The sequence below is a fragment of the Mus caroli genome, unplaced genomic scaffold (genome assembly GCF_978045245.1).
Source record: "Mus caroli unplaced genomic scaffold, Mus_caroli_1 scaffold_13, whole genome shotgun sequence".
Classification (NCBI taxonomy): domain Eukaryota; kingdom Metazoa; phylum Chordata; class Mammalia; order Rodentia; family Muridae; genus Mus; species Mus caroli.
The window spans coordinates 17,782,099-17,805,972 of record NW_028227268.1 but is presented as its reverse complement, the minus strand read 5'-3'; the positions used below and the strand labels follow the sequence as shown (position 1 = coordinate 17,805,972).

General features: G+C 50.4%; 1 protein-coding gene across 27 annotated transcripts in view; it reads left to right on the top strand.

Annotated features, from left to right (window-relative positions):
• Positions 1–23,874, top strand: part of Mapt (microtubule associated protein tau) — a 98,909-nt gene that overhangs the window by 68,399 nt on the left and 6,636 nt on the right. For 3 of the 27 annotated variants that reach the window (XM_085829492.1, XM_085829494.1, XM_085829497.1), the window contains 6 exons: positions 1,309–2,067; positions 5,241–5,290; positions 8,344–8,541; positions 9,745–9,877; positions 13,495–13,760; positions 22,612–22,704. In XM_085829492.1, coding sequence (XP_085685618.1) covers positions 1,309–2,067; positions 5,241–5,290; positions 8,344–8,541; positions 9,745–9,877; positions 13,495–13,760; positions 22,612–22,704 — 1,499 coding nt within the window. Of the gene's footprint in view, positions 1–1,308; positions 2,068–5,240; positions 5,291–8,343; positions 8,542–9,744; positions 9,878–10,985; positions 11,040–13,494; positions 13,761–22,611; positions 22,705–23,874 lie in introns of all 27 variants that reach the window. The other 24 variants (XM_085829493.1, XM_085829496.1, XM_085829498.1 and 21 more) reach the window with 10 other exon arrangements.

Here is a 23,874-nt window from a genome sequence, read left to right as displayed (position 1 = left end):
TTCAGGAAGTTCAGTTATGGTAAGTGTGGTGGCACATGCCTGTAACCTAAACTCTTGGAAGATCGGGAGTTCAAGGTCATCCTTGGCCACATAGTTTTAAGGCCAGCCTCGGGTCCAGGAGATGCTGTCACAAGCAAGCAATCAAACAGAACCAGGGGGTGCTTGTTAAGGACCTCAAAGTGGAGTCCCTGCTCCACTCCCAGCATTCCCAGTGCACAGTCAAATACCCTAGAGAGGGTTCCACATGACTATTCCCAGGTTTGTTTGTTTTGTTTTGTTTTTTGGTTGGGGAGGACACAACAATAGGCTGAGATTCGCTGAGACGTTGGACCAGGGTGCGGGGTGAGCAGTCAGAGCCAGAGCCCCAGTGTTCCTGCTTTACCGGAGGCAAAAGGCAGCCCATGAAAAATGATCACAGAGCTATAAATGTGCTGCCCTTCCATGCACAGGAGTAGTGAGGCGGCCTCTTAACAAAGGCTCCATCCCTACCCTCATAGCTTGGGCATTTTTCAAATCTGTCAGAGCAGGGCTAGAGGCTGGGTGATTTATGGCACCCGCTGGTTTTACCTCTTCAGAGAGAACAGAGATAGACAGAGATAGACAGAGGCAGAGAGGCAGGCCACTGTCATAACTCAGCCGAGGGCATCTGGAGCCCAGAATCTTCTAAGGGCAATGGGAGGTGAGCCCGCAATCACATGCTGAACAGCCACAGAGATGCCAGCAGGCTCTGGGCCAGCCAAACACCAGAGGGACCTCAGAGCTCACCAAGTCCAAGTTTCCCTTTTACGAACAAGAAAACTGAAGCCTAGAGAGGGTATCAAGCAAGCTAGAGGCAGACAGACCAAGGGAGCATTTGTTCCAAGTAAACAAAAGCAATGAGCTGGGTCTGAGAGAGGTCTGTTAGGGGAGTCCCACTCTTACGGCAAGTACTATGGTATCCTTTAAAACAATATCTTTTCTCTTGATAACCATTTGCCATCACTGGCTCTTCAAACCCTGAGGAGGTGAGAGTTCCCAGCCAGCAGAGGGAGATGCCCAAGAGGCTTCTAAGCAGGAGCGGGGTGGTGTTCAAGTCCAGCTTGGACTGAGCACAGAAGTTTCTGGGGGTCTCACTGCCACCTCTAGGCGAGAACCGATCAGATGCTCTGGGCTTGGCAGTCACCGGCTGTCCCCTGAAGCCTCCTCCCACCTGCCCAGCCCCTCCTCCACTAGCTGGTCCTCAGGAGCCCATCCAGGATCAGGGACCAGAACCTGCCCAGGAGTACCTGCCCATTCTGAAACCTCCCTCTGCTGGGTATCTCCACACAGAACCGGAGAAGGTCGAGATTTTCTCACAAAGTTTGCTTGTCGAACCAGGGCGTCGTGAAGGCCAGGCCCCAGATTCGGGGATCTCAGACTGGACCCGCCAACAGGTGTCTAGCATGTCTGGGGCTCCCCTCCTGCCACAAGGCCTCAGAGAGGCTACATGTCAACCTTCGGGAACAAGACCTGAGGACATAGAGAAAAGCCACCCGGCCTCTGAGCTGCTGCAGCGAGGGCCACCTCAGAAGGAAGGCTGGGGCCAAGACAGGCTGGGGAGTGAGGAAGAGGTGGATGAAGATCTCACCGTGGATGAATCATCCCAGGATTCCCCTCCCTCCCAGGCCTCCCTGACCCCTGGCAGGGCAGCCCCTCAGGCCTGCTCCGGCTCTGTCTGCGGGGAGACCGCCCGCGTGCCTGGGCTCCCAACTGAGGGTTCCGTCCCACTTCCTGCTGATTTCTTCTCCAAAGTCTCCGCAGAGACCCAGGCCTCGCAGCCCGAAGGGCCTGGCACGGGGCCCATGGAGGAAGGGCACGAGGCTGCCCCTGAGTTCACGTTCCACGTGGAAATCAAAGCCAGCACGCCCAAGGAACAGGATTTGGAAGGGGCGACAGTGGTGGGGGCCCCCGGAGAGGAGCAAAAGGCCCAGACCCAGGGCCCCTCTGTGGGAAAGGGCACCAAAGAGGCTAGCCTTCAGGAACCTCCTGGCAAGCAACCTGCAGCCGGCCTGCCGGGGAGGCCAGTCAGTCGGGTTCCTCAACTTAAAGGTCTGTGGTTTACGCTCCCTCACTCCTCCCCTGGTACCCTCCAGGCTGTGGACACTGTCACAAGCTTCTGGCCTTGACTCCTGCACCCTGAGATTCCAGGATAACCACTAAACCCACGCCTGGGCCGACGCCCCCTCCCCAGCCCCTGCCCTCAGCCTCTGGTAGCACGTGTTCCTTTCACGCTTGCCCTCCCAGTTGTGCATGTCACCAACACCCACCTGTGTTTTCTGCCCTGATTGGCTCTCTGCCACTTGATGTATCCACCGTGGCCCACCAGGCCACGGGAGATTGGCAGGCATGCAGCATAGAGTGGGTAGCAGCATCACTCATTTTGAAGAGGCTTATGATTGATATTGACATGCACAGTCTAGAACATTCCCAGCTCTCTGAAGTAGGCTTAATTAGCCCCACTTTGCAGATGAGGAAACTGAGTCTCAGAGCAGTAAATCGACCTTGTGATAGACCTCCAGACTAAACAATGGATGAAGCAAAGTTCAGAATCCAGTTAGATTTGCTCTAAAAGGCACACTCTTGCTGTGGTTCCCACATTGTCCTCCGGAAGAGGCTGGAGTGTGTCCTCCTGGTGCAGAGACACTGAGTCAACAGACAGCTTGTCACATTTGAAAGGTGACAGCTACCCCTGTAGAGGTAGCTAATGGCCCAATAACCTTTCCCCTGTTTTTTGTTTGGTTTGATTTGGTTTTTGAGACAAGGTTTCTCTGTATAGCCCTGGCTGTCCTGGAACCCACTTTGTAGACTAGGCTGGCCTCGAACTCAGAAATCCGCCTGCCTCTGCCTCCCGAGTGCTGGGATTAAAGGCGTGTGCCACCATGCCTGGCTCTCTCCCCTGTTTTGATTGTAGCAGTAAAGCATGTCTTCCAGATCCCTAGTGGCCCTCCTCTCAGTCAGGGACAAGCAGAGTCCATGTGTGGAACTCCTCTGGAGCCCTTTGGAGCCCACAGAATGGCAGGGACATTCGTGACTTTAAGATACTACAATCTTAAAGGCATTTGGACCTTTGAGATGGCTCAGTGGGTAAAGCTACTTACCACCAAGCCTAATGATGTAAATTCCATCCTGAAGACCCACAAGGTGCCAGGACGTACCATAGCTTATAGAGATTTGAGGGCAGCTGTGGGAGTCAGTTCTCGGTTGTTCTGACTTCCATACTCGTGGGAAGACATGTATGTCAAACACACACACACACACACACACACACACACACACACACACACACACACACTCATGTCTACTTATACAATAAATAAACAAATGTAAGAGTAGACTACGTGACATTTTAGAATTATTTCCAGGACCTAGAAACTGATGTCTCTTAAGCTCGTAGTCAAAATCATCTTTTAACTACGGATTATACACTGCTTATAGAGAACACCCCAATATATCATAAGTGAAAGCCTGTCCTGGTGGTGGCACAGCCTGCCACCCTAGCACTCCAGAGGCTAAGTAAGACTAAAGGAGCACTGCAAGTTTCAGGCCAACCTGGGCTACATAGTGAGTTTAAGGCTAGCCTGGGCTACAAAGCAAGATCATATTTTTAAAAAGAATCTGGGCTTGGTGCCCCATGCCTTTAATCAGCACTGTACTCAGGATGGAGAAGACAGGGATCAGGGGTTCAAGACCAGACTCCACCACATAAGACCCTGTCTTAAAACAAAAGCTAAGGCAGAGGAAGGGGATGCCTGTGTCTTGTTTCAAAATCCAAGACAAAGGAGTTGACATTCTATTGAATTCTTGTCCTCCAGATGTCTGGGACAAGGGGCAGGGAAGGCGCAGTTCCATGGCACAGTGGATTTAGAAAGGAAAACATAAATAAACAGACATAGCAAAGCTCAACCACTTCCACTGTTGTAGGCTCAGGCTCGTCGGTGCTCTTGCTGTGCTGTGCATGGGGACCCTCTAAGGAGGAGGCGTCCTCTGGATTCCACAAATATATTTGATGCCTCCTGCTGACATCTCCCAGAACAGGGCTTGTTGAGTCCTCCCAGAACTCAGGAAATGCTGACTAGCAGGCTGATTGGCAGTGATGATGGTGATAAACAGGTTACTCCAGTGAAAGAGTTCACCAACACAAAAAAAGTGGCAGAGTTTATTAGCTACACCGTGGCACAGACACAACGGCCAACACAGCAGAAACTCTGCACAGAAGCATGCCACGGGGACTGCTTGTACCCTAGGCCTGGGAATTACTCAGACAGTCAGGTGTTCCACTCTCACTGAGCCTGGGAACAGTTGCAGTTGCAGCTTTCGTGGTTAGTGACAGTCTAGCCTTGAGGAAATGGTGATCTTTCCCCGAGTCAGAAGTGGACTGGCACAGCCGTGTGTCTTAAACAGACACACAGGGTTGACAGAAGAAGGAACGCACAAGAGCTTCTATTGCTTTGCAGAGTTTTGGGTGCCTGTTGGTTGCACACACAGCCTTGGTGCGTCTCAGAGTCTCCATGCTATGTCCCAGGTGATCCCTCCACAGTAAAATGGGGAGACCTCTGGGTTGGAGAGTCAGCGCTGGTCACTCTACAAGTACAGTCTTCATTCACTTGCAGGGAGCCTCAAGGTTAACAGAGCTGGGCTTCTGTGAGCAGCATGGCCTGGAATGGGGTTTGGCATGGTCAGCGTAAGATGGCCGAGAAGGTGGATCTAAGGACCCTTCCTAGCACAGGGGAGAAAAATAGAGGTGGCTCCAACTGGGCCTTGAGGCCCTAGAGGGTTAAGTGCGGGTCTCACAGGAAAGCAAGGCCAAGCCTGGCCACAGTAAGAGAAATCCACAACCCTGATCCAGGATCAAGCTGTAGCCTGAGCTAGGCTGGGCTGTCCCCATCCATGGTCTTGGGGCATTTAAATGGCCCAGCATTCCGTGGGGTTAACAATGAGGAGAGTGAGCAACCACAGCCCACCTGCGCCTCTAACAGCACCTGCTGCCTTCCTCTGCATGCCCCCACCCTCGGCCAGCCTGCTTCCCCTCTCACCAGGCTGCTCTGAGCGAAGGCCCTGTGTGCTGTGTGATACTAACGATATGAGACCTCGAACATTTGAGGACTAAGAAAATCAGCCGGTTTCAACCAAAGGAAGCTCGTTCCACCACCCCTGAACTAATGTTGTCCCTGTGAACTTAAGCACGGGGCATCACGTGCACTCTCTATTTTATATTTTACCAGCTCGTGTGGCCAGCAAAGACAGGACAGGAAATGACGAGAAGAAAGCCAAGGTAAGCTACTGACCGGCCGGTCCTAGAAGGCTCTGCTTCCTGCCTGTGTTTGTTCTCACCATAACGTGTGGAGAGTGTTTGTCACTAGAGTACAACTGTCATTTAAAGGCCATTGCTTTGTTACAAAGGCAGTGTTTCTGTCTTGATGTTTAACACAGGGAAGGGTGGTCAGCTGAACTCAGTTCCTCCCCAACACCTACCTCTTGCCGTTCCCCCCTCACAGTTTAAATGAAAAGTGTGTGAGTTTGCACTTCTGACTCTTAGCACTAGAGATCTAGGCTCAGTAAACCGAGCCAGCGAGCCATGCTGGAGGAGTGAAGTGATCACCAGATAAAGGCAGGGAGGATTCTGGGTGAGCACTCAAAGAGAAAATCAGGGAAGCAAACAGGACAGGAAGTGCATCCAAGCAGCGAACAGCAAGCGGGGCGGGTGGGAGGAACAGCTGGAACTGCGTCTGGGGAGAGTAGGCAGGTGGCCTCCGTTGCTGAGTTGTTTGTGGGGCTGCCTTGGGTTCTGAATTAGCAGAACCTCCTTTAAATGAAATCTGGAAAAGTGTGGGGTAGAAAATGTGGTTCAGAGCGATCAGGAATCTTTTTTTTTTAAAGATTTATTTATTTATTATATATAAGTACACTGTAGCTGTCTTCAGACACTCCAGAAGAGGGAGTCAGATCTTGTTGCAGATGGTTGTGAGCCACCATGTGGTTGCTGGGATTTGAACTCTGGACCTTCAGAAGAGCAGTCGGGTGCTCTTACCCACTGAGCCATCTCTCCAGCCCACAATCAGGAATCTTTAAAGAAAGAGAAAGAAAGAAAGAAAGAGAGAGAGAGGAGAGAGAGAGAGAGAGAGAGAGAGAGAGAGAGAGAGAGAGAGAGAGAGAGAGAGAGAAAGAAAGAAAGAAAGAAAGAAAGAAAGAAAGAAAGAAAGAAAGAAAGAGAGAGAGAGGAGAGAGAGAAGAGAGAGAGAGAGAGAGAGAAAGAAAGAAAGAAAGAAAGAAAGAAAGAAAGAAAGAAAGAAAGAAAGAAAGAAAGAAAGAAAGAAAGAAAGAAAGTGGTTGAGTGGTTCAGGGTAAGCCTTTGCCAGTCTTCTGCAACCAACCCCAGTAGATAAAGAGCCTGCTCGCCACAGACCAGCCTCCCAAGCCCTCGCCTGTCTTCTGTTTTGTTCATCTGTCATCCTTTCCCTCCACGCCTTTTTGTCTTAGAAAACCCTGAAGCTGTATGTGCGGTGTTATTTTCCTGGAAAATCCCACCACGGCCCAGATTGAATCAACTGGACAGTCCCTAGGAATGCTGCCCAGCATGTCTGGCCTGTAATTAGTGCCAGAGCTCCCAGTGAGTCTCCAGATGTGGATGGTGCTAGCTAAAGTCTGGGAGAGAGTCCACTCCCAGAAGGGCCTGTTCTGTACTAGTTAGGGCTCCCTGTCACAATGCTCAGGAGACAGGCAGCCAAGCCTCATGCAGGACTTAGCCCTGCCCCACTTCTTGAAGCATGAGTGACAGTTGTTTGTCAGTCAGGATGCTCATTGAGTTCCAGGGTGAGTGATGGGGAATCCTGGCCCCATGCTTGCACAAGCATGATTGTACTCATCATTCAAGTATACACACAGGGCACAGTCCCTGCCCTGGACTGACTCACAGGAGAGCATGGAGCCAGACTTATTACAAATCTAAGCTGGGTAGAGGAAGCTTCCAGTAGAGAGAGAGGGACCTTGCCCAGCTAGGGAACAAGGGACTCCAGTACCCATCCTAGCTTTCCTCCTGTGAAAGCAGCCCCAGAGAGTCTGTCCCCTGGACTTTCCTCCTGGTGCTGGTGACAGAGATTTGGCCCTGACCCCTTCACTGGGATTTTTGATAGAATGAGGAAACACTGTAGAGTCTCTGGTCAGGACTCCAGAACAGCCTGCACTTGGCCTCTATGTTCTGTTTTCTCCCCGCCCACCTTTGTTTCTTTTGAGACAAGGTTGCTCTGTGTAGCCCTGGCTGTCCTGGAACATGTTCTGTAGACCAGGCTGGCCTCAAACTCAGAAATCTGCCTGCCTCTGCCTCCTAGGAGCTGGAATTAAAGGTGTGCCTCTCAGTTTCTTATTTCCAACAGTCTGGTCTCACAGTCCCTGTAGCCCACGAGGGTCATACTTCCCAGTCAGAGTGCGCAGAGGCAACCATGATGTCAGCCGTCAGCCTTCTGGCTAGATCCTTCTCAGAAGACATCCACACAGACACCAATTTCCTTAGGTGGAATGTTCTGAGGTTAATTTTGACCAGACCAAGATTCCATCAATGGCGCTAATTATATTTGAGTCTTTGTTTAATCAGAAAGTATGTGTGTCTATGCATGTGCATATGTGTGTGCATTCATGCATACGTGTGTGTGCGTGTGCATATGTGTATGCATTCATGCATACGTGTGTGTGTGTGTGTGTGTGTGTGTCTGTCTGTCTGTCTGTCTGTCCGTCAGTCCTTGGTGACATCTGACAGAAGCTTTTGGTTGACTCTGGCACAATCCTCCTTGAAGTATTAGGGTTTGGCTTTTTGGTGTTTCTTGGGCATAGTAGAGTGAGAGGGTAGGGTGTTAGTGAGCCTGCATAAGTGCTTCTCCTGAGGTTGAGCCTCTGACCCACGTCACGTTAACATTCTTTCTTGAGAAAATCTCGCTGCCTTTTTTCTGGCGGTCTCCACATGCTTTACTAAGTGGGAAGCACCTTTAGGCCAGCACTCTCCAAGTCGGAGCTACAACAAGGTCCAATTGCTAAGGAAAGAACGTAGCTGCACTTCTGCCTGTGCTTCAGCCCCCCTCTTACAAGTCCTACGCCACGTCACTTTCAATCATGCCCATCCCATGTCAGCTGTGTAGCATGCCTGTAGCTGATGGGTGACTCGGTGCCCAAGGGGGCAGAGTTGCTGTCCTTTCTTACTGGAAGGGCGGTGGAGAGGGCTGCTTTGAGCTGTGACTCGCCTTCTTTGTGTTGAGATTTTGTTTATCCTTTTCTCCACTTGTTTCCATTCCCCGTGTGCTGACTTTCATTTTGATTTTATTTATGTTTATGTTTAAGACATCCACACCTTCCTGTGCTAAAACCCCGAGCCATAGGCCCTGCCTTAGCCCCACACGCCCCACTCCTGGTAGCTCAGACCCTTTGATCAAACCCTCCAGCCCTGCCGTGTGCCCTGAACCAGCCACCTCTCCTAAACACGTCTCTTCTGTCACACCCCGAAATGGCAGTCCTGGAACAAAGCAGATGAAACTCAAGGTAAGGAAACCAACTTTGGCGAGACCCAGGCTGCTGTACCGTGGTGTTCAAATGCTTTCTTCAGCTAAACTCACAGGCAGTGCTACATGGTTGAAGGGCCAGGGAAGGCACTGGGGAGTCAGAGCCGTGCTTTGTGCGTCCCTCTTCCCTGGAGACAGAAGTCCCTGATAACCAGAGGATCCGAGATTGTAAATTATGGCCCTGAGCTGAGCGTGGCAACTGATGCCTATAACCAATCCTGGCACTGAGCATGATTTCCGTAAGTCGGAAGCTAGCTTGAGCTATACTGTAAGCTCCAGGCTAGCCTGGGCTACAGTGTGAGTGAGGTTCTAGCTTGAGAAATAAAGAAAGAAACCAGGTGTGGTAGTGCTCATAATCCCAGCACCCTGGAGTAAGAGGCAGGAGGCTCACCGCAATTGCCTAGATGGCCAGTAATAAGTAGAAAGTCTCCTCCTCTTAAAAATGAATAGATAAATAAGTACATGATAAAGAAAGTCTCAGCTCCACCTAGAGTTCTTACGGTAACTGCCACGCCTCGTGGTGGGTGGTGTGTCCTCCAGTTGCACCCATCCATCCCGACAGTCCCTTCTCTCCTCCCTTCCTCCCGAGTCTGTGGTTCCTGTGGTTTCTTTTTGTAGCTCATGCCATGTCTGATGAGACCCATAACCACTCACAGTCCGCTGGCTGTGTTTGCTCCGCCTCAGGCTCCCAGCTTTCAGCCATTGTTCATGGCCAAGCCCCCAGGGGCTGTGGAGAGAGCAGAAAAAGACATGGTTTGGCCATTTGTGAGTTCTTCTGAGGCCTGAAGCACATGTGGGTCTTCAATAGCCTCTGTTGAACCCAGTCTCCGTCAGTCAGTTATATCTATACTTAAGAGTCTGAAAAATGAGTGTCCATCCACCAGGTGTGGTCTTCCAGGGTCAGCCTACTGATCTACCCTGACCCTGATCTTGCTTCAAGCAGTCCTGTCATTTTATAACACAGGCTAGCTCACCATGCGTCTAAGAGGATCCTGGTACTTGACATGCAGGTGAACTGTGGGGCTGTGTGCTCCACAAGCCCTCAAGACTTGTACAAGGCCTTCTCAGCATCTGTCTCCACCATCACCCTCTTCAGTCAAGGTGGGAGGATGGGGCTGACTTTTCCTTGGTGGCAGTCACCTTTCCCAGTGGTGAAAACCTTCCACCCTGATTTGGTTTACAGGGCGCGGATGGCAAAACCGGGGCGAAGATCGCCACACCTCGGGGAGCAGCCTCTCCGGCCCAGAAGGGCACATCCAACGCCACCAGGATCCCGGCCAAGACCACGCCCAGCCCTAAAACTCCTCCAGGGTCAGGTGAGAATACTCTCTGGAGTCTTAATCCAGAAGCTTCCAGAAGGTACAACCCTTGCCTCAGGAGGCCACTGACAATTAGTAACCCCTGGCACCTACTAACCCTTGTGGTTTGTCTTCTTTTTAATCCTTTGACAATTGTCTGAGGTAGCTAATGAGTCCTTGCCTTTTAATTGGTGAAGAGATCTTGCTCATTTTTCAAGCATGAGGAAAATGCAATCACGTGATTAATAAACTGGAGAAAGGACCTCTAATCCACGGCTCTGGGGAGGCAGCCCCAGCATAAAGTGTTATCAGGTCCCCTGCCTCTTTGGAGGATCAGTAGTCTGGGCTGGAAACTGTGGGGGATCTCTAACATCTCAATGTCACGCAGCTGGGTTGTTAGGAACCTTCTAGTAAAGCTCAAGGGTCATAGCTGAGTGATGGCATGCTACGGTCATTACTCCAGTCTCCTGTGAATAAAAGCCAGTTGGCATTAAGAACCTGGCCAGGCTACAGTGGGGCTGGTTCACGTCTAATAGAGATACCAGGAATAGAAGCCCTGAGGACCTGCTCCCAGAAGGGTTTTTGGATGCTGTGTGACTCTGTTGCCTGGCCTGCATTGCTCCCTGGTAATACCCAGGAGGCCTGTGGGCCCCTGTGTCTAACCTGGCTTTTAGTGTCCCTGTTCTCTTGGCAGAGGCAGCCTGCATTGCCTGCTGCATGCTTCTGGTATTACTGTTAAGGGTGTTGCCTGAGAATTGGCTGTGTTTTCCCTAAGCAGCTGTGGTTCTGGTGTGTGTGTGTGTGTGTGTGTGTGTTTCTCATACACTGATGATCTAGGAGCATTAATGATGTGCTAAGTGGGTTTCAGTTCTGGCACTTCTCCCTTAACGCCTTGCTGGTCTCACTCCCACCATAGCATGGAACAGGAGCTCTTCCAGGTTCACCTGTGCTTAGGTGGCTCCGTGCTGATTGGCTACATCTTCCTCACTGGTCCCAGCATCTATCCCTGCTTGTCTCTTATGCTAAGCAGACCAGCCAGATGCTGTCACCTGAAGTACTCAGAGAGACTCCTGTGAACCTGATTATAATGAGGCTATCTGTGGATTTTTTTTTTTTTCTTTTTAAGCTTCCAAGCAACCACAGAGAAAACTACCCCCTGCAGGGGCAAAATCTGAAAGAGGTAACTCTGGGTCCATTGCCCTGAATGGGTGGGCAGACCCTCTTGGTGTGTATTCTGCCCTCGTGCTTGTCCGCAAGGCTGGGAGGGAGTGCTGCTTCAGCCCAGGCTACCCCAGAGAGGCCCAGTCTCGAACTTACTTCTCATGTGCGGTTTGCACTGGGGCATCTATGGACTACATCCTGTGTGTTCGGATTTACTTCAGGAACTAGGACTGTTTGTGGGATGGGGAACATGCATCTGGAGACATCTGGGAGTGTTGGAGGTTTGGCCTGTCTCTAACCTCAGTCCCAGTGGGGAAATATCACCGATAGGCAGAGGGTTTTGCTGGGCTGAGTTTTTGTTTGTTTGTTTGTTTGTCAAGAAATGCCATCACATCAAGCAGTGGTGGTGCACACCTTTAATCCCAGCACTTGGATTAAAACAACAATGCGGGGCTGGAGGGATGGCTCAGCGGTTAAGAGCACTGACTGCTCTTCTGAAGGTCCTGAGTTCAATTCCCAGCAACCACATGGTGGCTCACGACCACGCATAATGAGATCTGACATCCTCTTCTGGTGTGTCTGAAAACAGCTACATTGTACTTACATATAATAATAAATAAATCTTTAAAAACAACAACAACAACAACAATGGATCTTTGAGTTTGACACCAGCCTGGTCTACAGAATGAGTTCCAAGTCAACCAGGGCTACACAGAGAAACCCTGTCTCAAAAAAATAATAATAATAATAATAATAAAATAGTTGTTAATCCCAGTACTCGGGAGGCAAAGGCAGGTGGATTTCTGAGTTCGAGGCCAGCCTGGTCTACAGAGTGACAGGACAGCCAGGGCTACACAGAGAAACCCTGTCTCAAAAAACAAAAAAAAAAAAAAACAAAAAAAAGAAAGAAAGAAAAGAAAAGAAAGGCATCTCTATTTGCCAAGGCTGGTCTCTTGGTTCAAATAATCCTCCTGCTTCAGCCTCCCAAACAAGGGACACTGTGGAAGCACATCACCCCCACCTAACTTTGTCTGCATTTAGCGACTGCTCAGACAGCACAACAGATGCTGTGCTGGACCCTTCATGACCTCCCTGCCTCACCTATCCTAAAGACTTATTTTTATTTTATACGTATAGATGTTTGCCTGGTCCCCACAGAAGCCAGAAAGGGGTTTCGGCTCCCCTGGAACTGGAGTTGCAGACAGTTCTGAGCCACCATGTGGGTGCTGGGAATGGACCCTGCATCCTCTGGATGGTCAGCCAGTGCTCTCAACTGCTGAACTATAACCCCCAGATACCCTTCCCATAGCAAAATCCTGAGGGCTCTGATCCCCGCATCTTTCCGATGAGGACACAGACATAGATAGAGAGGGTCACTGGCTCACCTGAGGCTACTTTGCAAGTGTTGGAGAAGAGACACAAGACACAGCTAGCTACCCTCTATCCCTGGGGACATGGAGGCAGAGCTAAGCAGCAGGTCCTCATCTCCCAGAGCCCGATCGATGGCTTTAGGGGGTCCTGAGAAGTGGGAGACTGGAGCTGAACGCTGACGCTTTGAGGGAGATCGGCTGCAGTGAGCGTATCTGCTATGGGAGCTGCTTGCTGTGGGCTGGGAAGCTTGAGAAAGACCAGTTTTGCAAGCCCAGTGCCTCTGTCATATCTGGTTCTATCAGATCTGGATGGGGGCCCCCGAAATTTGCATACCACAAGTCCCACCTCCAGCTAAGAACATCAGAGGTCTTCAAACACAAAACAAAACAACCCTTGGGGTGTGGTGGCTCAGTGAACTCTAGGTGTGTGGGACATGCAGAGGGTACTGTCCTGGAAGCAAGCGGAGGTGAAGGATGCAGGGTGGGACAGAGTCTGGGCAGCTTTCCTGGGTGTTTAGAAAGGTACAAGGGGGAGGGCATTCTGGGGTTCAGCAATGTGGGGTGTGGCTTGTGCAGATAGCTCTGGGCAGGTCATTCATGCTGTTCTGCAGCCCCACAGTTGGAGGAGCTCTGGATGTGTGGGAGAAGGGTCAGGAGGACCCCAGCTTGAAGGCTACAGTGGGGGCCCCAGTCACTGTACCACCCCTCAGTTGAAGGAAAGGACAGGCAGAAGTGTTTGTGGAATGGCACCCAATCACTTCCTTTCAGAGGGGAGTGACACCGTTAGCTAGAACACATCTCCTGACTTCAGGACACTTCAGGGCTTAGGGAGTGTTGGATCATCCCTGGGAAGAGGTATGTCATATATTGGGGCACTGATGAGAATTCAGTTGCTTTACTAAGAAATAGCTGTCATTGTATCAAAGTGACGGAGCAGGAGAGATACTTCTCTACCAGTGGTCTTCATGGTCTTCTCCCAGAGCCCCCTCTGGATCCTGGCAGTGGGCTCCCAAGTCCAGTGGCCTCAGGGACTTTGCAGACATCGCCCTCACCCCGTGCGCCCCTCACGTGGCCTCAGTCCCTTCCTCTCTCCCGACTTTCTAGGTGAACCACCAAAATCCGGAGAACGAAGCGGCTACAGCAGCCCCGGCTCTCCCGGAACGCCTGGCAGTCGCTCGCGCACCCCATCTCTACCAACGCCGCCCACCCGGGAGCCCAAGAAGGTGGCAGTGGTCCGCACTCCCCCTAAGTCACCATCAGCCAGTAAGAGCCGCCTGCAGACTGCCCCTGTGCCCATGCCAGACCTAAAGAATGTCAGGTCGAAGATTGGCTCCACTGAGAACCTGAAGCACCAGCCAGGAGGTGGCAAGGTAAGGGTGTGGCCGGCCTTGCGGGAAGCCAGACTCCCACCTAGCCAGACTTGCTCCCCACCCCCAACCCCACCCTGCCCCCACACCCCTCCAACCCCGGAAGCACCAGGGCCACCAAGACGCTGGCTCCTCCCTTCCTCTCTTTAGCCTTGCTAATTGAGCAGGTGACAGCCACTTGTCTACAGGGACTCACCTATGGTGGCCTATGGATTTTGCTAGGTACCACCCTTGTTGGGCTTGACTTTCACCCTTGGTTCTGGGGAAATTCACGGTTTTAATAAGAGCAGCAGCTGGTTCTACGGCAGTCATGAAATTTGTAGACCCCTTGTCCCCAGACTCCCTGAGGCTCCTCCTTCCTCGCTTTCTCCTGAGAGTTGCTCAGGCTGACCAGCATATCCTTAGGGTTCTGGAATCTGCAACAGAGAAGAGATTATGTGGGTGTCAGCAGGCATAACTCCCCACCCCCGAGTTTCTCCTCTGTGCACCCCTGGATGTCCCAGTCTCATCTTAGAAGGCACAAGCCCGTGGGGTTGGGGTCACCCTACTGACTTCATTTCAACATGACCATAAAGGCCTTATCTCTAGACAAAATGAGAATACACACAGAATGCCACTTCCCCACCCAACCCTGGACTGAGGGGAGGCATATGTGGGGTGTGGGGCTGTGAACCACTGCTCAGTCTACCTTCTTTGTCTTTTGGGCCGGGTGCTTCTCGGACAACACATCTCTGTAGGCAAACGGAGCTCCTCAGAGTGTGGGCCAATGTTTACCCTCCATCTGAGCAGTGGACACTCTTCCTACTGTTGAATTAGGTTGGGGCTTTTGTCACTAGAGGGAAATTGACTACAGCTCTGGTGGGCACCTTCCCTGAACACTGTGCTTTGTTGGGGGAGCCCTAGGCCTTCCTATTGGCTCTGCACAGTGGGGTTTGTGCAGTGTCTAGGTTAAAGTGTATACCTCACTCTTTTCTCCAAGCCAGAGGCCGGCTTTAGGCTAAGTACTGTCTCTCCCTGACATCACTGGCTTGGTCCTAGGGTATATTAACTCCTCTCAGAGTCACCTGGCTCTCCTACCCCCAAAGATACTTACCTGCCTCCTTCAGAAGGGGCCAAGGAGGCATTTGAGAGGAACACAAGTTTGAGGCTAATGAGCTATGTGACAAGACCCTGCCTCAAAGAGAGAAGTTGCATGGTGGCATGAGCCCTTAATCCCAGCACTCAGGAGACAGAGTCAGGTAGATCTGTGATGTTAGTTCCATGTCAGCCTGCTCTATACAATGATCTCCAAACTAGCCATGGCAATAGAGGAGGCACTGCCTCAAAGATGAAGAGGAGGAGGAAGAGGAGGAAGGAGAAGAAGAGGAGGAGGAAGATGAGGAAGGAGAAGAAAAGGAGGAAGAAGTAGAGGAGGAAGAGGAAGAAGAGGGAGAAGAGGAGGAGAAAGAGGAAGAAGAAGTAGGAAAATAGGAGGAGGAAGAGGAGGAGGAGGAGGAGAAAAACCCACAGAGCCACATGCTCACCTCTGAAGAAAATGACCAGCAAGGTCACAGTGACTTGTAGCCACAGGACTTGGTAGCCATCAGCACACAGTACCTGCAAGTCAGAGACCCTGAGGCAGACACAGCCACCTCCTCTCTTTCCACCATCTCAGATGCCACCCCAGACTCTCAACCACTGTCAGGCTCCTATCCCTTCTGTCCCTTCCTTCTTAGAGCATCACCCGTTCCCATTCATTCTGTCCTGGACAGTGGCTCCCCCAGCACTGTGTCCAGCGACCTCCATGACTCTGCCGACCCCAATCTGGGCTTCTCACTGTCACCTCTGCTGCCCACTCCTTGGGAATCTCTGGTTCTTGCCTTGCTTTGTTCTAACCTGCAGGGGGCGCCATCTGCCTAGAACGACCTTCCCTCAGGTCTCCCCTGGGAAGTTCTTCCTAGGACTCCCTGACATGTGCATCCCACGATGCCCCAGGGACACTGAGCCTTCATGGAACTGGGCTTCTGGATCTCATCAAGGACTCAGCAGAACCTGCAGCAAGGACCTGCAGCGTGGGCGGCTGCCCTGTCAGCCCCTGCCCATGGCAGGGTGGCTTACCAGGCTGGGCAGTTCTTTCAAATTAGTACCAGGAACTGGCCCAAACAGGGAGTACAACATTCTGCAATGTTCCATAGAAGAAAAGGGCTTGGCTAGCCTCGTCTCAGGAACTGTGCTGGGCTGTGACAACTTGCCATTGTCTACAGAGGAGACAAAGTGACTTACTTACCTTGGGACTTCAGGGGTGACAGCATGGGATGTGACAGAACCATGGAACAGAGGGCAAGAAGGTTGTCTGAACAAGCCCTCAGCCCTGCAAGCAAAGAGCAGTGTTGCCGCCTCCAGAAGCTATGATAAGCCTTTTATTCCAGGTTGATGGACAAGACCTGTAACACCCATTGTTGGGAGCTTCTGAGAGCTGAGCTGACATCTTGGATCCCTGAAATGTCTGTTTAATGAGACCCTACCTCAAAAGAATGATTGGCCATGAAAGGCAAAATTCTGAGAGTCTGAAGAATAGGGCCAGGGATGTGGCTCCAGGAATAGAGTGTGTACCTAACATGCTTGGAGCCTTGGGTTCAGTCCCCAGCCAGATAAACACTTCCTGGTCTTCCTGGTAGGGCACACCTGTAGTCCCAGAGCTGCAGAGGTGAAAGCAAGAGGGTCAGAAGTTCAAGGTTGATCTCCAGCACAGGCAAAATTCAAGGATAGCCTGGGTTATTATGAAGCCAGGTCATCGCCATCGTCATCATCATCATGAGACTTTAAAAAAGACCCTGGGTCTGGTGAGATGGCTCAGTGAGCTAAAGGTGCTTGCTGCCAAGTCTGGCGATGGAGTTCAATTCCCAGGGCCCACGTTGTTGTCGCGAGCTGTCCTCTGACCTCCAGGCGCTCACCTCTCCCACAATAAGTGAATAAAGCAGGGCTGGAGAGATGACTGAGAAGTCAAGGGCCCTTGCTCTTAGCCAGAGTTCTGTCCCCAGCACCCACTGCAAGCTGCTCACAACTGCTTGTTCAGCTCCATGTTACCTTACCCTTTCTCCTGACCTCCTCAGACATCCATACACAACCAGAGAGAGAGAGAGAGAGAGAGAGAGATTCACAAATAAAAGTAAAAAAAATAAACCTTAAAAAGTACCCTGGATGGGCTGGTGAGATGGCTCAGCAGGTAAGAGCACCCGACTGCTCTTTCCAAAGGTCCTGAGTTCAAATCCCAGCAACCACATGTTGGCTCACAAACATCCGTAAAGAGATCTGACTCCCTCTTCTGGAGTGTCTGAAGACAGCTACAGTGTACTTACATATAATAAATAAATAAATCTTTAAAAAAAAAAAAAAAAGTACCCTGGACTCAGTGAGACGGCTCAACAGTTAAAGGCACTGGCCACCAAACCTGACCACCTGAGTTTGGTCCTCAGAACCTACATGGTGGAGGGCAAGAACTGACTCCAACAGGGTTTCTCCTCTGATGACCTTCACACCGTGTCACAAGCACACACCCACGTCCGCACAAATGAATTAACGTGATTTAATTTTTTAAAAAAGGTACTGAAGAATACAGACCCCTCTGGAGTGGTGTTTACCTTGAAGAAATGGACTGCAGGGGGCTCTGCAGACACTGGGTGTCCAGAGATTCATTTAGATTTTTCCATCAAGCTAAGCAAGAGGGACACATGTTACCCTATGCTCTCCTGCCTTGGACTTTCCCTGGGCTTCCATGGTTTGCTTCAGTGAACGTACTTCACCCTAACATTTCACAGTGAGGCTGTGTTAAAGGGAAATGCAGCCAGTCAGACAGCCTTACCAGAGAATACAGCAAGGAGTGTGGAACCAGGAGACAACAGCTACTTGGACGTTCTTTTAAATGTCTCATGCTGTCTACCCCAGCCTCACCGTGACCCCAGGAATGGACCGGAGTGTTTCCACGGTACAGCCCAGGCTGAGGCTCATGCTCAGCGCGTTCTTATCATGCTGGCTTCTGGTCCTCCCCAAACCGTGGGGTCCTGAGCACCTGGGCCTTCCTTTGGTCTCTGCCATGACCCCATTTACAGGTTCCACACCTGCCTTCTCAGCTCAGACACAGCTGGGCCAGCCCTAGGCCTTCCATGTCCATCCAGAGTCGGCCCCTCCCTGTGCAGCGTCTGAGAGGAGAGAGTGGGGAGTGCACAGTGAGACCAGGGTTTAAACCGTGTTTTTTGAAAAATTACTCACTGGAGCAGGGCATGATAGAGCATGCCTGTAATCCCAGGAGGACTTGCTGTGAGTTCAAGAGCAGCAAGTTCTATGGGTAGCAAATTCCAGGCCAGGCAGGGAGGCTTGCATTAAGATATTCTCTAAACAAACAAAAAACAAAAAAGAAAAACAAAAATTAAAAAAGTAGGAAAGGAGAAGAAGACTCTACTGTCCAGCGATCTGTTGTGCGATCTCATGTTCTGCCTCTGGAGCAATGGGTCTCAATTCTCAACCTTCCTAAGGCTGCACCCCTTTAGTACACTTCCTCCTGTTGTAGTGACCCCTACCACATACCATAAAATTGCTTGCAAAGCTACTACAAAACTGTAACTTTGCTACTGTTAAGAATCGTAATGTAGGGAGCCGGGCGCGGTGGCACACGCCTTTGATCCCAGCACTTGGGAGGCAGAGGCAGGCAGATTTCTGAGTTTGAGGCCAGCCTGGTCTACAAAGTGAGTTCCAGGACAGCCAAGGCTACACAGAGAAACCCTGTCTCGAAAAAAAAAAAAAAGAATCGTAATGTAGGGCTGGAGAGATGGCTCAGCAGTTAAGAGCACTGACTGCTCTTCCAGAGGTCCTGAGTTCAATTCCCAGCAACCACATCGTTGGTTTCATGGATGGCTCACAGCCATCTGTAATGGGATCCGATGGCCTCTTCTAGTGTGCATGAAGAGAGCAACAGTGTACTCAGATACATAAAATAAATAAAATGAACCTTTTAAATACCTAATAAAAAAAAAGAATCGTAATGTAAATATCTGTTTTCCAAAAATCTTAGGTGACCCCTGTGGAAAAAAAAAAAGGTCACTTGACCCCTTCCCCCAAAAGGGTTTCATGTCACAGGTTGAGAACCTCTGTTCTAGAGACTGGAGGCCCTGGAAGCCCACCTTAGATCCTTCTGTGTCAGGGCTTCTCATGGAGAAGTGTTTTCTTGGAATGGAGGAAACCAGGCATAGTAGTCATCTAGGACTGTAGCATGTAGGAAGGTGAAGGCAGAATTTTTAGTTCAAGACCAGCCTCAGCAACAAAGAGTGAGTTCAAGACCAGCCTAGGCCACCCTCAAATTAAAAAAAAACATTAAATTATAGAAATTCACCTGTAACTGAAAGAAAGCATTAAGTAACAGGAGATGATAGTAAAGTAAGAGATGGAAAGACAAGCCAGGGGTGTGGCTCGGGGCCCCGAGACCCATCCTAACACTGTCACCAAAGCTGTAGCCCGGGATACTTGAGATTCTGTTTAGATAGATAGATAGATAGATAGATAGATAGATGTGGCTTCCACCAGTAATCCCAGCACTCAAGAGGCAGAGGCAGTCAGATTTCTGAGTTCAAGTCCAGGCTGGTCTACAAAGCAAATTCCAGGGCAGCCAGAGCTAAGTAGTGAGACCCTGTCTCATAAAAGAATAAAAATAAAAAAGAAGCCGGGCGTGGTAGTGCACGCCTTTAATCCCAGCACTTGGAGGCAGAGGCAGGCGGATTTCTGAGTTCAAGGCCAGCCTGGTCTACAAAGTGAGTTCCAGGACAGCCACAGCAATACAGAGAAACCCTGTCTCGAAAAACCAAATAAAATAAAATAAAATATAAAAAAAAATTAAAAAGAAAGAAATATCGCCGGGTGTGGTGGCACACGCCTTTGATCCCAGCACTCTGGAAGCAGAGGCAGGCGGATTTCTGAGTTCGAGGCCAGCCTGGTCTACAAAGTGAGTTCCAGGACAGCCAGGGCTATACAGAGAAACCCTGTCTCAAAAAACCAAAAGAGAGAGAGAGAGAAAGAAAAAAAGAAAGAAGAAAAGAAATTTCACTTCTTTCCTAACCAGTTTTCGGCTACTGTTCCCCTAGTTGACTGAGCAGATGAAGAGCTTCTCTGAAGTTTTCCAGGTCCACGCAGGACATAACCTGTGAGTCCCCCGAATCAAAGCTTGTAGAACCTGGAAGAGCCCTTGGGAATGCAGGGGTTGTAGTACCACAGGTGACCACAAGATGGCGGAGGAGCGCTGTAGACAGCAGCCTGCGTTTTTGGCCCACTCACAGTTGTTGCTTCCTTCTCTGCAAGTGTATTGCGATTTTCCGAGTAGTCTTTGCCGCTAACGGGTGGTCTTTTTTCTATCTCTCATCTCTGCCCATTTCTTTTTGTTTCTGTCTGCCTATCCTTCTGCTTCACCACTGATTATACAGAGATATGAAATAGTTCTTTTTTTAAATTTATTTATTTATTATATGTAAGTACACTATAGCTGTCTTCAGACACTCCAGAATAGGGCATCAGATTTCGTTATGGATGGTTGTGAGCCACCATGTGGTTGCTGGGATTTGAACTCTGGACCTTTGGAAGAGCAGTCAGCGCTCTTAACCACTGAGCCATCTCGCCAGCCCCATGAAATAGTTTTTAAAATATGTTAACATTTGGGGGGGGGTGGGAGTTGCATGTATTTTAAATGCAACATATTCAATGATACAGAAAAAATCCTTTTGTTTGTTTGTATTGGTTTTTGTTGTTGTTGTTGTTGTTTTCAAGACAGGGTTTCTCTGTGTAGCCCTGGCTGTCCTGAAACTCACTTTGTAGACCAGGCTGGCCTCAAACTCAGAAATCCGCCTGCCTCTTGCCTCCAAGTGCTGGGATTAAAGGCGTGGGCCACCACGCCCGGCTTGTTTTGTTTTTTAAAAGACAGGAGTTCATTTATTCCAAACTGGTCTCCAACTCACGTGGTTGACAATGGCCCTGAAGTTTCTGATCTTCCTGCCTCCACTCACCGAGCACTAAGACTACAGGTTTGCATCGCCACACCCAATTTTATACACTGTGAGAGCTTAAATCCAGGACCTTTTGCTTCCTGGGAAAGTCCTCTACGATCTGAGCTCCTCGCCCAGCTACTGCCACTGTTGAAAGGTAGCTGTAATGGTGCCTGACCTCCGGCACCTTATTGCCTTTTGCAGGTCGGCTAGACTGGATACAGGCAGGCTTTCTTGGACTCTAAGGAAAGGCTTTCTGGGAACCTCAGCTGGCCATCAGGTTCATTTTCCAAATGAGGTGATGCCCAGCCTAGCCCAGTTAGTACCAATAGTCTGGGAGCTCCTTGGGCTAGAGGCTTGGGGCCAGGAAGGGATCCCCTGAGAATTCTAAACCCAAACAGAGGTAGAACAAAGTCCACCTAGTGTTTGACATGGCTTTGGGATCTCTGGGAAGTGTAAAGTGGGTCCAGCCAGCTTCTCAGGACCACTCACTGCCCACAAACACTTCCCTCAGCTGAAAACATCCTCCATTCGCTCCAGGATGTTTCCGGAGTGTCTGGTCAGAGCCAAAGCCCAGTACCGTGGACCGGGCCAGCTGCTGTTGCTGGGAATGGCATTGCAGGCTCCGGTTTCACAACGCCAGCCACCACCCTCTCCCCTTCTGAACCTCAGTGTTCTCGAGCGCTTTGGCTTAATGTAACCACTAGCAGTAATTCAAGTCTGCTTTGTAAATATCTATCTAGTGCCAAACCCCACAAAAGCTTGCTTCCTTTCCTGTGGGGTTAGAATAAGAAACACTCACACACACACACAGGGCGGGATCTCTATGTATGTTTCAGACCGTGTGTGATTGCTTAATGTCCTCTGATTAATTTGTGTCTAGCAGTCATCTTCCTCCAAAACCATTACATTTTCTTTGTCAAATCATGAGTTATATAATCAGTCACGTTTCCTTTTTCCTCATCGGCTTCCGGGAAGCTCGGTGCTGAATTTAATAGTGCCGTCTTCCTCTTATTTTATTATTGTTATTATTGTTGTTGTTATTTTGGGTTTTCAAGACAGGATTTTAGCCGGGCGTGGTGGCGCACGCCTTTAATCCCAGCACTCGGGAGGCAGAGACAGGCGGATTTCTGAGTTCAAGGCCAGACTGGTCTACAGAGTGAGTTCCAGGACAGCCAGGGCTACACAGAGAAACCCTGTCTCGAAAAACCAAAAAAAAAAAAAAAAAAAAAAGACAGGATTTCTGTAAATTCAAGGCTAGCCTGGTCTACTACTGAATTTCAGCATAGCTAGGGCTACATAGAGAGACCCTGCCTCAAAATAGCACTTAAAAAAAAAAAAAAGCTAAAATTAACCCAGGATAGTCTAAAGTAACTAAGCATTGTATGTGCAAGCCACTGCGTTCAGAAGGCAGAAGGAACAGATGGGGTCTTATGACAAGTTCTTTACCCTCCCTGAGCCATCCCACCAGCTCAGCTCAAGACTATCTGGTTTGGAGTCTTTATTTAACCTTGCCACTCCCCTGCCTCCGCTGCTCTTTGTGATAAGGTGCCTTGCACTGGTGTGTCTGTTTGGATTGCTGATTTTTCTTCTCCTCACTTGACGCAGGGGAATCCCTGTTTACAGTTGTCACTCCACCCAACCTAGTGGCCTCCCAGCTCTGGCCTCCTGTTCCCAGCCATGTTCTCTTCCAGATCCCTTTTGCGATTTCCAGGGTGCCATCCCAGGCAGCTTCTGAGCCCCCTGAGGAGGCAGGGCTCAGACCTGGCTCTCCCCCCACCCCACAGCCCAACAGGTCAGGGGGCGATGCTCCGGGTGTGGTTGTCTCTCACTCTTTTTTTTGGCTATCAAAGGTGCAGATAATTAATAAGAAGCTGGATCTTAGCAACGTCCAGTCCAAGTGTGGCTCGAAGGACAATATCAAACACGTCCCGGGTGGAGGCAGTGTGAGTACTGTCGCAGTCTCCATGAGGTGTGCTGCAGCCTTTGCTGTGACAAGTGTCATGAGTGTGTCCTTGTGAGACATTGCATAGAATAAATCATCTCGGGGCTCAGGACCTCCTGTGTCCCCACAGTGTCTGCTGTCCCCAGACTCCCCTCCCTGTTCCATCGATGGTCCAGCAGAATAGGGAGAGTAACCCGTACCAGCTGGCCCTTCTCTGAGTAGCTGGGTCCCCATGGTACCATGTATGTGTTCCTAGACGCCCCGTAGATATTGGAAATGGGGTTGAAGACAGTGGCATCCATGATGTGGGGCTGACACCTCTTCCCTCATCTCTGGGGCAGTCTCTGTTGGTTGGGGAGTGGGGAGTCTATATGATCCCACTAGACACTAGGACTTCCTGTTTCATGTCAAGGTCCAAAAGGCCCCTAGCCACTTCTCCATTTTACATCTGGGTCTCCTTCATCTTTGAAGAGAAGAAACGATTCCCAGTTCAATTTAGCACTCCCCTCACCTCAGGACAGGGACTCTGGTTGCACAGAGCCTAACCCAGAGGTGACAGGTGTCATTGCCTGCATTGTTTGCCAGAGAAGGGGTTTTAAATGTGTCCTCCTTTTAACACCACTGGGGACCCCGCACATCCTCAGCGAGTCCCTGCAAAGAGATGTTCTTAGGCTCCCTCAATGGGCTTAGGGATTCCCTTGTTCTCTTGGCTGGCCTGTGCCCAACAGGGCAGGTTTTGTAAAGTGGCCCCAGGCTTCTCCCTGCCAGCTTCCTCTCCCCTGTTCTGGGTCAGTCCCAGAACGGACCTGGGCTCTCTGATTGAGCTGCAGGCTCCACCTCTCCAGAGAGCGTGCTGGAATGCAGGGTGGGCTCTCTTTCCTGAAAGTTCCTGAAAGGGTTTATTCTTGCAATGTGCTCCTGCCTCCGGCCCTGACACCTGCCCTGCCTTCTGCCTCTAGGACCTATGGCCCCAGAGCAGCAAGTGCTGGCCCTGTGGCTACTGCCTTCTCACGCTTACTCACCGTGTCTGCCTTTTCCTCTGTCCTCCACTCCCCACTGGCTGATCCTGCCACCTCCCTTACTTGTTTTGCTTCCTAAGGAAAGGCGGGGCTGTTGGCTACACTGTGGTTACTGCCCTGCCTGCCAGATGCCTTCTCAACGTATAGAAAGA